The sequence below is a fragment of the Ictalurus furcatus genome, chromosome 13 (assembly GCF_023375685.1).
Source record: "Ictalurus furcatus strain D&B chromosome 13, Billie_1.0, whole genome shotgun sequence".
NCBI lineage: Eukaryota > Metazoa > Chordata > Actinopteri > Siluriformes > Ictaluridae > Ictalurus > Ictalurus furcatus.
Window position 1 is genome coordinate 2,792,872 of NC_071267.1, and position 14,350 is coordinate 2,807,221.

General features: G+C 37.9%; 2 protein-coding genes across 3 annotated transcripts in view; one reads left to right on the forward strand and one right to left on the reverse strand.

Moving 5' to 3' along the window:
- Positions 1–251: 251 nt before the first annotated feature.
- Positions 252–4,572, reverse strand: aldoab (aldolase a, fructose-bisphosphate, b). The gene is made up of 7 exons (XM_053640492.1): positions 4,441–4,572; positions 3,082–3,198; positions 2,628–2,894; positions 2,355–2,515; positions 2,007–2,265; positions 830–1,029; positions 252–697 (listed from the first exon to the last, which is right to left on the reverse strand). The coding sequence occupies exons 2-7, from the start codon at positions 3,191–3,193 to the stop codon at positions 602–604; spliced, it is 1,095 nt and encodes a 364-aa protein (XP_053496467.1). The 5' UTR covers positions 3,194–3,198; positions 4,441–4,572; the 3' UTR covers positions 252–601.
- A 7,392-nt stretch (positions 4,573–11,964) lies between these two features.
- The window catches only part of LOC128616624 (integrin alpha-M), a 35,123-nt gene continuing 32,737 nt past the window's right edge, over positions 11,965–14,350 (forward strand). For both annotated transcript variants that reach the window (XM_053639242.1, XM_053639243.1), the window contains exon 1: positions 11,965–12,122. In XM_053639242.1, the coding sequence (XP_053495217.1) occupies positions 12,068–12,122 (55 nt within the window). In that variant the 5' untranslated portion in view covers positions 11,965–12,067. The remainder of the gene's footprint in view (positions 12,123–14,350) is intronic.

The following is a 14,350-nucleotide window of genomic DNA, read 5'->3' on the forward strand; positions in this document are numbered from 1 at the left end:
ATACATTTAAAATCTATATCCTGAATTTATACATTTCTGTACAGCTACTTTGGGACAATGTCCATTGTTAAAAGTGGTATACAAGTAAAACTGAATTGAATTGATTTAATCGGTGAGGGGTGCTGAGAAATTATCAATATTGTAAAGATTGAAGTGAGAGAGCATCTGTTCTCAGAAGTTTTTTTTTTGTCACATTTTCCACACTCATTTCACATAATAGAACCAAACAGGAATGACCAACAAACCACATGTTGGTGAGTAAGTTCTTTATTTCTTGAATATTATGGGTCAAGAACATTTGGGTACATCATATGAAAAAAAGAAATGTCATCTTACACCTACAAAACAGGGAATTTTTCCAGCTAAATTAAGGCTTTGGAAAAAGCAGATGGAGACAGTTTTTTAGGTCTTTCACACATACAAAGGTTTTGAGTTTCTCCCACTCTCTCAAGACACCACTCATCCCCTATTACTATACTACAGAGTAATTAGAGGACAGAAAAGAAGATGATCAGTGAGAACAGGGTGAAACATTGGAAGTTCAGTTATTTCAGAAACAGGGTGGTGCAGGAGTGTTGGTGTGCCGAAAGATTTGGGCCTTTTAATAAGCATGATTTGCCACATACAGGGACTCTCCTGCTGCTGCTCCTTTATCTCCTTTTGATTCATATTTACCAATGCATGCTGCACTGTTGGCCTGGTGAAACAGCAAGTAACAATTTTATTCTGCAACATTTGAAGCTAAAAAACAACAACACTTGTAGGTCTTAACATTAGATTATGTTGATAATGTTTCATATGTATTTCCTAAGTGTAGAGATATACATACCAAGGCTCTCTTGATGTACTCCTCCTGGCAGGCCTTCCCATTCTCCTTCTTGCCTCCCCAGGCTTTGAGGGCTGAAGCCTGCAGGGCACGGCCATAAGAGAAAGTAAGTGCCCATGGTTTGTGCAGTGGGCATGTATTTATGGCATTCAGATTGACTGTGGCCTCCTCTTCACTCTGCCCTCCAGAGAGGAAAGTAATACCTATAGGGAGAAAGCATGGAAAGAGGGTCCCTTTGAAAACAAGAATGCAGTAAACACAACAGTGTACATTGTGATATTTAAATCAAGAAATTGTAAAAGGTTGAGGTCATTATGGGCTGCATGCATAATACCAAAATTGTGCACATTCTTATTCAGTCCTCAGACTTAAGTCCGGAAGTTGCTGCTATTCAGATGTTGCACAAGAGTTACTCGTGCTGGGTTGGAGTTTGAGTAAAACAGGCATCTCTCAGTTCTGTGTGATTCTGACCTTGGACTTAACCACATTTTTCTTTGCACAATATCAGTTCATGTGAGGAACACCATTAACTTTATGATTCCATGACCTCGACTTAGTATCTCATTTTTTCATGTCAGCATGTGAAACAAACAAACAAAAAAGCTAAACAATATGTGTTGGATTAAATGCTAAAGTAAGGAAAAACAAGGGTAGAAGCCTTTAACCTGCCTTCTTCTTATTCATATATCATCATATTCATCTTTTTTATTTTTAATTTGTCTCGCTTTTATTTTAGACCCTATTACATTTTAGATAAAATTATATTTCTGTCTTCAGTCAGGATTTTTATTCCTGTTTTTTTCATGTTTAAAGGCAAGTGCTTGTGCTTAAATGTGGTGGTCTAGACACCCCGTCTTACATGCTTACAAATGGAAAATCTGGCAACCGCTGAGGGGTGAATTACAAGCAGGTGATTTGCATAATGAGAACACGAAGCCCAGAAAAAAATTAAGTGTCAAAATCTGTATACAATTTACTTTCTCCACAAAAATATTGATGGAAATTTTTAGATATGTTGTTAAATTAAGTCACCAACTGAACATATGACCATATATCAGGAACCATTGGTTACTGTAGATTCAATATTATTCAATGGTGTGGGCAGAGAACACTGAAATATGCGGCTATGGATGACTTCAGGGCATGAGTGCACTTTAGCATGTATATCAATGTGACTAACCAGGAACAGCAGGAGGCACGGTGCGGCGCAGGGCAGTGACAGTGGCCATGGCAATCTCCTGGGCAGTGTACTTGTGAGAGCAGGAGTGACCAGCAGTCACCATGTTAGGCTTGAGCAGAGTGCCCTCAAGGTAAACATGGTGCTCAGACAGGGCTTTATAAACAGCTGCCAAAACCTTCTCGGTTACATACTGGCACCTCTTCAGGTCATGGTCACCATCAGGTAAGATCTCAGGCTCCACAATTGGCACGATGCCATGCTGGTGAGAGAGATGTAACAACATAATGATCTTAAAGACCTTTGGAGCAATGTATCATGTCGTTGTTTGTGACGATGTGTGAATCTCACCATCTGGCAGATGCTTGCATAGCGTGCTAGTACATTAGCATTTTCTTTGATGGCCAGGCTGGAGGGAGTGGTGGGGGTGATCTTCAGCACACAACGCCATTTGGCAAAGTCAGCTCCATCCTTCTTGTACTGAGCGCAACGCTCATACAGGCCATCCAGACCTGAGAGTGGGCCAGTGTGAGAGAAAATTTGTTTTAGAAAGCCATAACAGACACAAAAAATGCTGAGTATGACAGCTAATGCTTTAAAAAAAAGTAGAAATGGAGAACCCACCCTGGGTAGTGGTCTCTCCATTAGTTCCGGCCAGAGGGACTACACCCTTGTCAACCTTGATGCCCACTACCATGCCTCTCTCCTTGATGAGCTGAGGGAACAGCTTGCCATCATCAGTCTTCTGGTAAAGGGTCTCATGAAAGAAGATGACTCCTCCAATGCAAGGCTTGACACGGTCATCGGCAGTGAAGAGCAGCTGACGGTAGAGCCTCCGGTTCTCCTCAGTGTTCTCAGCGTTGATGCTCTGGAAGCGTTTGGCTACACTGCCTGTAGCAACAGTGCACCATTGAGTGAGAAGGAATAGTAAACAAATTGCAGTTTGGTTTTAGTTTATTGGATTAAGACAGTTTGGAGTGTATAGAAGGCTCATATGTACAATGTATTCCCATTGGCATTCGGTGGGGATGTATAGTGTTGGCATGCATTTAATATTTGGTAGTGCGTGCAAGTGTACCCGTGGATTCATCAGCAGCGAGGATTCCCTTGCCAGGCGCGACAATCCTCAGAGCAATATCATTGAGCTCTTTCTTCTGCTCAGGGCTGAGGAATGGGTATGCGTGAGGCATTGTGACTGTAAAAGAGTCAAAGAGAGAGAAAGAAAGCAAGAGAGGTGATTACGCTATAGGGACAGATACAACACTTGAGCTGAGAAAGAAAGGGGGAAATGAGGCCAGGGTGAAGATGTAAGCAGGGGTGATTAATGAGTGACAAAAATAAACACATTAACTTATATCATGTTGGTATCGACCACCAAATTCTATTATTTCCACCGATGTACCGCATTTTGTAAATCTGTACATACCTTCTTATACTCCAATCCTACACACCAGCAACATGAGGTTATTTTCTGGTTTACTGTTACTCTGACAAACATGATTCCTCTCAATGACTGATTGTAAAGAAACAATGTGAATTGTCTGTGACTCAGGCATTTAAGAGTTGAGTATAAGAACCATGGACTTTATATTTATTTCACACCTACATAAATCACACCTGACTCTGAAACCATAGATCAAACCAGTGAGTGCAAAATATTACATAACACTGCTGAAGAAGTACAGGAAGTGTGTGACTGTCTGCATGTAGTCACCCTCTTCCCTATCTTTGCTATTTAAAAACTCTTACTGTTGACCTTTACTTTAATCATATATGGCACATCCCCCTGTCTCTGCTCTCATTTTCCTTCTATGATCCCCCTTCAATAGGTCAGGCTATATATAAACACTGTTGATGCCAGATGCTCTTGTAATGCCCTTGTTTATAATGCCATGGGCCCAAGCAGATCAGTTTAATTCATTTGATACTGCCTAAAACCTTTCAAAAAATATTATAGGTGTAGACGATGATACACCGTGACCATAGTCATTATAAAGTACATTATAATTTTATTTGTATTAATTGTGGGCCAGTTTAAACTAGGCCTATATTTACCAAGCTTCTCCAAATTAAAGTGTTGATCTATGATCAGTCTTTTGCATTCTAATGAATTTCCTAATGAAGTAGGATTCAATGTTCTGTAAGTAGGAGACAATGCATTACTGACTGTGTCCTCAGGATAGCTTAGCATGATAAATAGGTTTAGCTAATGTGAGGCAACATCATCCTGCCCTTTGTAAAGAGGAAGGAAGTGCCTGTTTAACATGTGATATTAGCCAAGTGTCAACACTAGTCTGGGTTGCTTATGGTGATTGCTGCATTTGTGGCATAAACAAGCATTATAAGTCATGCATTATTATTTTTTTAATTAACATTAGGGATTATAGCTCAATTTGAAACAGTTTATATCTGAAAATTTAGAAACTTCATGTCTTACCTTTCCAGTCGAGAGGACAGCTGAGGGAATGGAGGGACTCTCTCAGAGAGAGCGAGAGAAAGAGGGGCAGTTGAAAAGATCCGGCTTTAGCCTGTCACGCCTCCTAATCAGCCTGGCCACTGTATTTATCTAGCATTGTGACCTCTCACATTTGAGCTGGTTGGTTAAAATTAGCCCCAACCTGACACTGGAGAAGGGCGGCAACATTCCTCCATCTGAAACAGAGAGAAAAAGGAAGACAGAACAAGACAGGGTATTTAAAGCAATACTGAGATAGGGAGATAATGTAGAAGCTATGAGTTACTGGGTATAGAAATATAAAGGCTGGGAGGAAATTGCAGCTAGACACAAATATTGAGTAGTGAACACGTTAATAGGCATGGAGGTCTTTACTTAGAACAGTAAGATTACACATGTAGCTTTTGTATCCTGGCCATGATTGAATGTGTGTAAACAGATAAAAACCTATGATTGAATGGAAGATGAGAAGTTCACAATATAACAATGCTCATAAACTACACTTCATATACTGTACTTCAGGGAGCAATAAATTCAAACTTATTTTCAGTAATACTTTGGATTCATCATGACCACCTACAGATGCCTAGTTCTGCTACACACACATATGGTGTATTCACACTACATATGCCTACATAGTGCAGGGGAGGATAAAATACGCTTCATTGCTAAAGTTCAATCCTACATGCTTTCTATGTGCATGAAACTGCTGAATTAACATTTTTCAATTTTAGTTTGAACACTTTCCTCTTGCTCCATTTGGCAGCATTGCAAAGCCGCTATTAGAAACGCAATCCCACCAAGGCAAAGATGATCCTTGACCTTTTCTCAACCTTTCTATGACTTTTGGGTGTAGAAGGGCAGCAAAGGTCACACACGATCAGTCATATGGCATGTCTAAATATCCGAGGATATGTATATATAGCACACCAGCAAATCCACTAAGGAATGGCTCAAAAAGGAGAAATGAAGGGTTATGGAATGGCCTAGTCAAAGTCCGGCTTTGAACATATATATATATATATATATATATATATATATATATATATATATATATATATATATATATATATATAGCAAAGGTTACACATGATCAGCCCTAACCTAACAGTCATAGCCTAATGTTTTCCTTCTGCAAACTATATAAAGAGCAAAGGACTTGTGAATTAAATAGAACTTACAGGCAGACCCAGAAAGACCACCAGAAGACTGGGGAGGATAATTGTGAGAAAAATCTAGAAAAACAAGTGAGAAACAGCAGGAAGCATTGCTTCAGAGATCAGTGTGAATTACCAGATACAACCGTAGCACAAACTACTTAAAAACTGGATCAATGTGCATGGGTATAGAGGCAGAGTAAAGCTGTGGAAAAGATACATCAGCCTCAAGAATAAGAAACATGCAAAAGAACATGCGCAGAAAGACAGCAACTTCTGGAGAACTGTTTCAACTTCTGATGAAGCCTAATTTAACTTGGATGGATTTGATGGTGTCTGTGTGAAGACAGCCAGGATAAGAGAATAAGTCTGTGGCTGTTTTTCCTATAGTCGTGTTGGTGAGCTTGTGTTCATCGATAGCAACATGAACTCAGAAGTGTACAGCGGCATTTTGGATGCTAACTTGCAGAAATCACAGAAGAAATAATTCAACCCACAGAAGTGGATTTTTCAGCAGGATAATGATCCAACGCAACTAGCCTAACTTTGTCAAAAAGGAAATGAAAGTCTTATAATGATTCTGCCAAAGCCCTGACCTTAACCATATACAGTATCTGTGGAAAGCAATTCAGAAGAAATTAGCAGTTAGCAGATAGTACGGGTGAGCTGAAAGTTTGGTTGGTTGAAATTTACAAACATGATCCACAGGAAAAGTACACCACAACTCTTACAGAAACAAGCTGATTCCATGCCTAGACATCATGAAGAGGTTCTGTGAAATAAAGGATGGCAAACCCTAAATATGTGTACTTATTACTGTACTTGTTACCATATTTGTACTCTATAGGCCAGAGGTGGAAAATACATGTTATTGTACTTTGTTACTATTCGTAATTATTACTTGAGTGTTATTGAAATTGAATACTTGTACTCTCAATTTAATTTCCAAGAAAATAATTTTTGCTCCTTATATTGTTTTATGTGCACCTTGAAAGTACTCAGTACAAATCTTGAAGGTCTCTTCTTCTAGCCAAAACAGCTGTACACTATACATCATCAATTGAAATGGGCTCACTTTAGCATCTAATGATTTCAGTTTCGCATCCAATCAAATTAATCAATGTCAAGAATCGTGCCAATTCAGCATCTTCCGTGGCGTTCATATGCTACACAATGTAGTTAAACTCATAGCTATCACTGTGCATCCATGTGAAAATGGATACGCCACTGGACTGCAGTGTTGAACTTGAGAATAAGCACACCTGGACCTACCAGAGTAAAATATTTCAATAAACTGGACTAAACAAAGACTTGTATAGAATGAGTTGCCTTCTTTCTGTTCATAGAAGGCATGGACTCCATCTAATTTGAAAAAGCTTGTTGAGGAAAGTTTAGTGTAATTTGCTAACATTAACTGGCTATAACAAAGTTAGCATGCTTTCTTTGCTAAAGCCTGGTTAGACTAAGATCGATTCCAGTAGCTAACATAATTGGTTGGGAGCAAGTCGAATCCTAGATATCAGGAAATATTGACTATTTACATGATATTTTACTTCTGATGCATTAAGTATTAAACTCTGACGTGTTAGTCATGGATATGACAAGTTACAGAGATTGAAAGTTTCCAGGCAGATGGTGTGGTTGCGTTATAACAAGAGTCCAGGGGTTGTAGATCAGTAATGCAAGTTACTTTTCATGACATTTACTTAATTTCGCCAGTTAAAAACATTTACAATTGACTTTTTAATGAGTACATTTAAAAGTAGCAACAGATTTTACTTTCACTATTTTTTTATTTTTTTATTTATTCATTAATTTATTTACACATTATCTATACATTCACAGAAAAAAGATCTCAGTACTTTTTCCCAGCCATGTTCTTAGCCAAGCAGGCCCTAGTTATGTTGAAGTAATTTTCTCTTCCTTTTTAATTTTGTAGCTCTTTTCATGTTGCTGTGTTTCACATGTGCCAAATTTAAAATAGGCTTATGCTTTTATTATTGATTTTCCCTTACTACATAGACTTCATTGAGTAAATAGATCAAGGATATATTAAGTAACATATACATGCATTTGTGAAGAGGCTCTAGAGATGTGGGTACTTACTATGTTTGTGTTTCTAGATATATTTCATTTGCTTATACTTTTTATTTGCATATCATAAATATGGTAAACAGATATGGGGAAAAGAAAAAAAAATATATAGCAGAATTTCTATGGTTTCATGTAATCATACTTGGACATTTTTTCCTCAATGTTTTACATAGATAAGATGACGTGTGACAGCTTTTTGGTGATCTGCATGCACCACAAGTCAGTTTCTATTCCCCTGTGGCTTGACACTCCTTCTCTTTTAATACATGTGCAAATGTTTTACCACTGGCTACTTAAAAGTATGAAGAAAAAACAATATTTTTGGTAGACAGGAGGAAACCCACATGGACATGGGGAGAAGGTGTTATATTCAGGTTCCTCTCAAAGAATTTCTCTCATGTACTCACATTGTTTATATAAGCCACTGCTCTTTAAAAAGAACATTGCTGCCCATCTGCAGTTTGCAAAAGATCATGTGGACAAGCCAGAAGGCTAATGGAAAATTCCAGCATAAGAACCTTATCCCATCTGTGAAACATGGTGTTGGTAGTATCATGGTTTGGGCCTGTTTTGATCAGGGCCAGGATGGCTGGCCATCATTGATGGAACAATGAATTCTGAATTATACAAGATCATTCTAAAGGAAAATGTCAGGACATCTGCCCTGACAATTGAATCTCAAGCGAAAGTGGGTCCAGCAAGACAACGACCCTATGCACACAAGTCTTTCTACCAAAAATGGTTAAAGAAGAATAAAGTTAATGTTTTAGAATGGCCAAGTGGAAGTTCTGACCTTAATCCAGTAGAAGTGATGGGAAAGGACCTGAAGCAAGCAGTTCATTTGAGGAAGCCCATCAACATCCCAGCATTGAAGCTGAGAAATTGGTCTACATTTCCTCCAAGCCAATGTGCAGGACTGATCAACAGTTACCTTAAATGTTTAGCTACAGTTATTTCACAAACATTCAATCACCCCTTTACACTGAAGACATTTGGGTTTGAGATCAAAAGATGAATATGAGACGATAGATCAGAATTTCAGATTTCATTTCCTGACACTTACATCTAAATGTGTTACACAAGTGACCGCCACAAAACTCCAAAATGTATAAAATTAAAGTCTGAAAAGCAGAAGTGGAAGTTACTGTATAGTCCTCTCCAAGACTATTGGAACAGCAAGGCCAATTATTCTTTTGTGCTATATACCAAAGACATTTCGGGTTGAGATCAAAAGATGGCTATGAGATGAGACTTTAGGATTTCAGTCTTTATTTCTTGGTGTTACATCTAGATGTGTTAAATAGCATAAAACATAGAACATTTTTTTGTATCAGACCACCCAAATTTTAGGTGAGCGAAAGCATAAGGACAGATAACTAAATAACAATTAATATTTGGTTGCATATCCCTTGCTTGCAATAACCGAACTGACTAAGTGTTGGTTTCGTCTTTGGTGATGTTTTTCCAGGCTTTTACCACAGCCTATTCCAGTAGTTTGTTTCGGGGGGGCTTCTCCCTTCAGTCTCCTCTTCAGGAGGTGAAATGCTGCTCAATTGGGTTAAGGTCTGGTGATTGATTGGCCAGTCTAAAACTGTTATGATACAGGACTCAAGACAGGAAGTAAGCGCAGGAGTACAGTCTTTATTTGCCACTTAAGTCAACACACAAGGATGTGGGAAACAAGGTCTAAACATAAAACTCGAACTCAAGCAAAGAACAGGAAACTTAAACAGGGTGTGGGAACTCCACCACATTTAACTAACTTAAACATTTCTCCTTTAACTTGAAATGAGGTGGGAAGCACCAAACTTAGAACCAGACCTTGACATGAAACACTCAATTAACTCAGGCATGAAACACTCCTCTAATTATGGCAGGAAACACATCATTTAACTAGAGCATGAACACTCCTTTAACTTAGGCGTGAATACCCATTAAACAAAGACAGAAACACTCCTGTCTATGGCAAGGCATAAACACTCTTAACTATGACATGGCATGAACACTCTTAACCAAGGCATGGCATAAACACTCTTAACAAGACATAAGCTAAGGAACAGGAAAACAGACAGAGCATGGCAACATCACAACCTGGCACCATTATTCATTCCGTCTTCTTCTCTGTTCGTCCTTCCTCTGTTCGTCCTTCCTCTACCTTACTTCAATACCGCACGATGTGCACAGCAACACGAGGGGTTTAAATGACCAGTCAGCATTCTCTTAATTGCCGACAGCTGGCAACACTTGACACAGTTTTAGCGTCGATGCGCACTTCAAGCACGTGCACGTACGCGCTCTGAAGCCGCTCGTGCGCGTTGTCGCCACAGCACCAGCTGCCGGCGAGATCGTGACAAAAACCTTCCACTTTTCCCCTCGAAAAATTCCTTTGTTGAGTTGGCGGTGTGTTTTGGATCAGTGTCTTGCTGAATGATAAATTTAAAATTGCATACATTTCTCTGTAAATAGGCAGACAAAATGTGCCTGTAAATTTCTGAATTCATTCTGTTGCTACCATCATGAGTTCCATCATCAATAAAGATTAGTGAGCCCATTCCAGAAGCAGCCTTGCAAGCCCAAGCCATGATACTATCTCCACTATGTTTCACAGATGAACTTGTATGTTTTGGACCATGAGCAGATCCTTTCTTTCTCCAGACTTTGGCCTTTCCATCACTCTGGTAGAGGTTAATCTTGGTTCCAGAATATTTTTGCTTGACCTACAAATTGGGTTGTCTGATACAAAATGTGCTATGCCCTATGTCATTTAACAAATCTACATATAAATACCAGGAAATAAAAGCTGAAGTCTTTTGAAAAGTCTTTTCAAGCCTGAATGTCTTTAGTCTACAGCAAAAACAAATGAATTGGCCTTGCTGTTCCAATAGTTTCAGAGGGGACTGTATTTTGACTCACTTCTATGGCAATACACATATATAATAATGCATAATTAATGCATTATGTTTATGTATAGATATATATGCATATTCTTTCATTAATGCCAATAATATAAAACATAATCTATAACATAAAATAAAAAGAATCCCTGTGCTAGTGAGCTAGCTAGAGGATGTGTTTATCATGGATGGTTTGGAGATGGATGCAAGTGCAAGGTCTTTTATTAATTGTGAAACACATGAGAACAAGGACTAGGGCTATGTAACATAAACATAAAATAGACAAGCATGGAATACACTTGAACATAGAATGGATAAGGCAATCAACAAAGATGCTGCTTAAAACAGGCACTAGAAAAAGAGTGCTATGACTTAAATACTAGTGCACATGTGGTGTGCAATAGATGATGGGTGCTGTAGTCTTGCGTCACTATACAGTACAACCTGACAGAGTTTGTAATAGAGACTACAAAGCACTTCTATAAGTCGTCCTGGATAAGGGCCTCTGCTAAAAGCTGTAAACGTAATAAAAATAAGCCATTTAAACTTAACAGTATAATCCATATACAATATAAAAGTGCAGTAACTCATTGTAAATTATATGATTTCAAGCTTCAAATTTCAATGAGCACTCTCTCTCTTTTTCACTCTGTGTGTGTGTGTATATACTGTGCATATCTATGTTCTATATAGATGTAAATTGTCACCATTGTTGCCAGTCATGACAAACTCCCCCATTCCCCCCTCAAAAAAAAATCACACTAGATTCAAGTTCAAGTTCAAGCTCAAGTGGTTTTATTGTCATTTCAACTATATACAGTTGGTACCTTACACAGTGAAATGAAACAATGTTACTCTAGGACCATGGTGCTACATAAAACAAAACACTAACCACATGAGATTAAACAGAACTAAATGAGATGCGCAGATGTGTACTAACAATACAAGACAGCACAGTAACTATTAATACAGGACAATAGGCACAGTGAGTGAAGTGTAGTGCCAAAACAGTACACAGTTTTAGTGTGGAAGTGTCTGATACAACAGGTAGTGCAGAAGATAGGTACCAAGGAGTAACAATATAATTTAAAAATGGTATCAATGTAAACATAAGGTGCTATGACTGAGTATTCAGCAAATTAGCTTATACCAAATATGGACATAGCCATCACATCACATCACACTAGATCACATCACACTAGATGATAAACACTGGCTGCATGTTGGTAACCCCACCAAGCTGCTCATGAAAACGTCTGTTTTCTGACACCTCCTCTGACTTAATTATATGCTCAGTGCTTGTGATATTTTTTTTACATGGTGTGCAACTATTTCCACTGTGCCCCTGGTCAGTTTATGCCACTCCCACAGTTGTACATGTGGGTTTACTAAGCGGCTACACACTTCTCTTGTATCTACTTCCTCAGTAATGACTTTCTTGTATCCATCACTCCAGTGAACTCAATGACAGCATTGACAATGGACTGGAATTTCCCAGTGTACTTTTTCCTGATGTCTGGTAAGACTAAGTAAAACTAAGTGTCTTTATAGCTGTCTTTATCACTATATTTATTCAGTGTATTCAAATTCAGGTCAATTTTGATCTCTAAAATCATTATGGCAGGGAGACAGGTCTCATAAACAGAAACATTAAGGACAGTGAATCAAATAATTTGCTGATAATGGTTTTGGATTGTATTTACATTTATTATATATTAAGACATTGTTATGACATCATGAGTCTACTTTTGAAATACGCAAGTTACATTTTTATGAGCAAAATTCTGTATATGAAGTGATGTGAATTTTTTTTGTGATTTTGGTCATTTGTGTACAAGTGACGTGGCATATGGCATGAAAATAGATCATGGCTAGGGAATATAACAGCATTTAAACGTTTGAAATGCCCTTTTATGTCAGGTGATGAAATGTACAAGATTTAGCCACTTCCTAATTTCTCTCTCTCTCTTTCTCTCTCGTTTTCTCTCTAATTTTCATATATAATGCTTTTTCGGCATGAGTGCTACACAGTACTACCAAAACAATGTTAGGAGTAAGTAAACGTATGCATTTTTATATCACAGTGCTGTCGATTGGTCGGAAGGTGCTGATTAATTTTCTATAACAGTAGCTCAGACAGTAGTTTTAGTAGTAGTTCTAATATCGTTTCTTTAGTAAAAGCTCATTCACAGGGACTTGTACGGTAAAAACTTTACATTAATGGATTAAAAATGCCATGTATATTTTTGCAGGAAAAAAGTTTTCCAAGACAGCCCTTTTTTACTTTTAGCAACAAGCCTCTCGAGGGAGATCTTATCATGACAAAAGCTGTTGTTTGGCACCTACACTCAGAGATCTTAAAATACTATTAATGTGAAAAAAATCACTGTAATGCACACACTGGAGTGGCTTATTACTTTCATAAAACTGTGACAAAAACTATATGATAAAATCCAGTGCTCATTTATTATAAATAATATCCACTATAAGCAATTCTTCCACCACATTGTAGTCTGCTAAGCTTTGGTTGCTAAAAACATAACAGTTTAAGGGATTTCATGATAAAAACAATGTCTTACGGTCTGATAATATCAAGCATGTTTAATATTCTCGGTGTAGTATCAGCTCCTCTATGACACGCAAGTGATGAGAAACAGCCAATTACAGTCTGAGAGGAAAACAAATACATCTGCTGTCATGCACAGGAGATCCAGTTCTATCATCCATCTCATTGTGTGGGAGAACAGGTTCAAAATGTAACTATAGTAATAATGGTGCTATAAGAAATTATTTGGCATGTCATACCAAAATGACGGATTGCAACAAAATTAGGAACACAACTTAGTACAGATGCAAAATATAAAAATAGCTTTGTTTCTTTTCACTAGACAGTTCTCTTTGCAGAACAGTCAATCATCACTGCCTGCATCTCCCTAACCAATCCTTCCCTAATATTTTTTTTTGTTTCCATAAAAAAATAGCACAGATAGACATGACAGAAAGCTCTTTATTTATTTTCATGAGAAAATAATCATTTATTTTCATTTGGGGATCAGATGCACAGAATCATGTGGCAAGTAAGCACTGTCAGTGCTTTGCAACACTCAGAGGAAAAGCTGTAGTTTTAAGTTTTCACTATGGGAAAGTCTTCAACATGACAAATGATAACATGAAAGTTGCATTTTTTTTGTTTTATATACTGAAGAGAGAGATCCAAAGAGGCAAATTTCTGTGGCATAAAAGAAATAAAGCACTTTGTAATGTGCTGTTATAGGAAAATAATGCACTTTTGGGTGGTAACAGTAACTCTGATTTGCCTCCCACATCACACCAACACTTAGTGGATTATTTTCCCATAACAGCACACCCCCAGTGTTTTATTCCTTAATTATTGAGGCCTATATAATGTAATGTGTAGAATGTGTTTCTATGGGGCATCATTTCATTTTTCCTTCACTGGAACTAAGAGGCCCAGCCCTGTTCCAGCATGACAATGTTAGTGGAAACATTCACAGTAGAGTAAAGGTTGTTATATGGCAGAAAGTGGAGCTAACACTACTTTACCATGACCATACATAGACAGATATACAGCGAGATAGACAGGCAGACAAATTATATTTAGCTGTTCTCTCACTGTCACTTTTTTTTTTTTTTTTTTACCCCTTGAGCTCAAAATGAACTTTTTGAGCATAGCAGTGTTGTAGCAGAGGTTTTTTTTATTATTATTTTTTTTTTTAAAGGCGTCAG

What these genes read in the sequence shown, in the direction of transcription:
- aldoab (XM_053640492.1), bottom strand. Translation starts at nt 3,193, where the DNA reads ATGCCTCACGCATACCCATTCCTCAGCCCTGAGCAGAAGAAAGAGCTC. An exon ending in CGCTGCTGATGAATCCACGG is followed by an intron (nt 2,895 to 3,081) that starts GTACACTTGCAC and finishes CTGTTGCTACAG; the next exon opens with GCAGTGTAGCCAAACGCTTC. An exon ending in TGGAGAGACCACTACCCAGG is followed by an intron (nt 2,516 to 2,627) that starts GTGGGTTCTCCA and finishes GCCCACTCTCAG; the next exon opens with GTCTGGATGGCCTGTATGAG.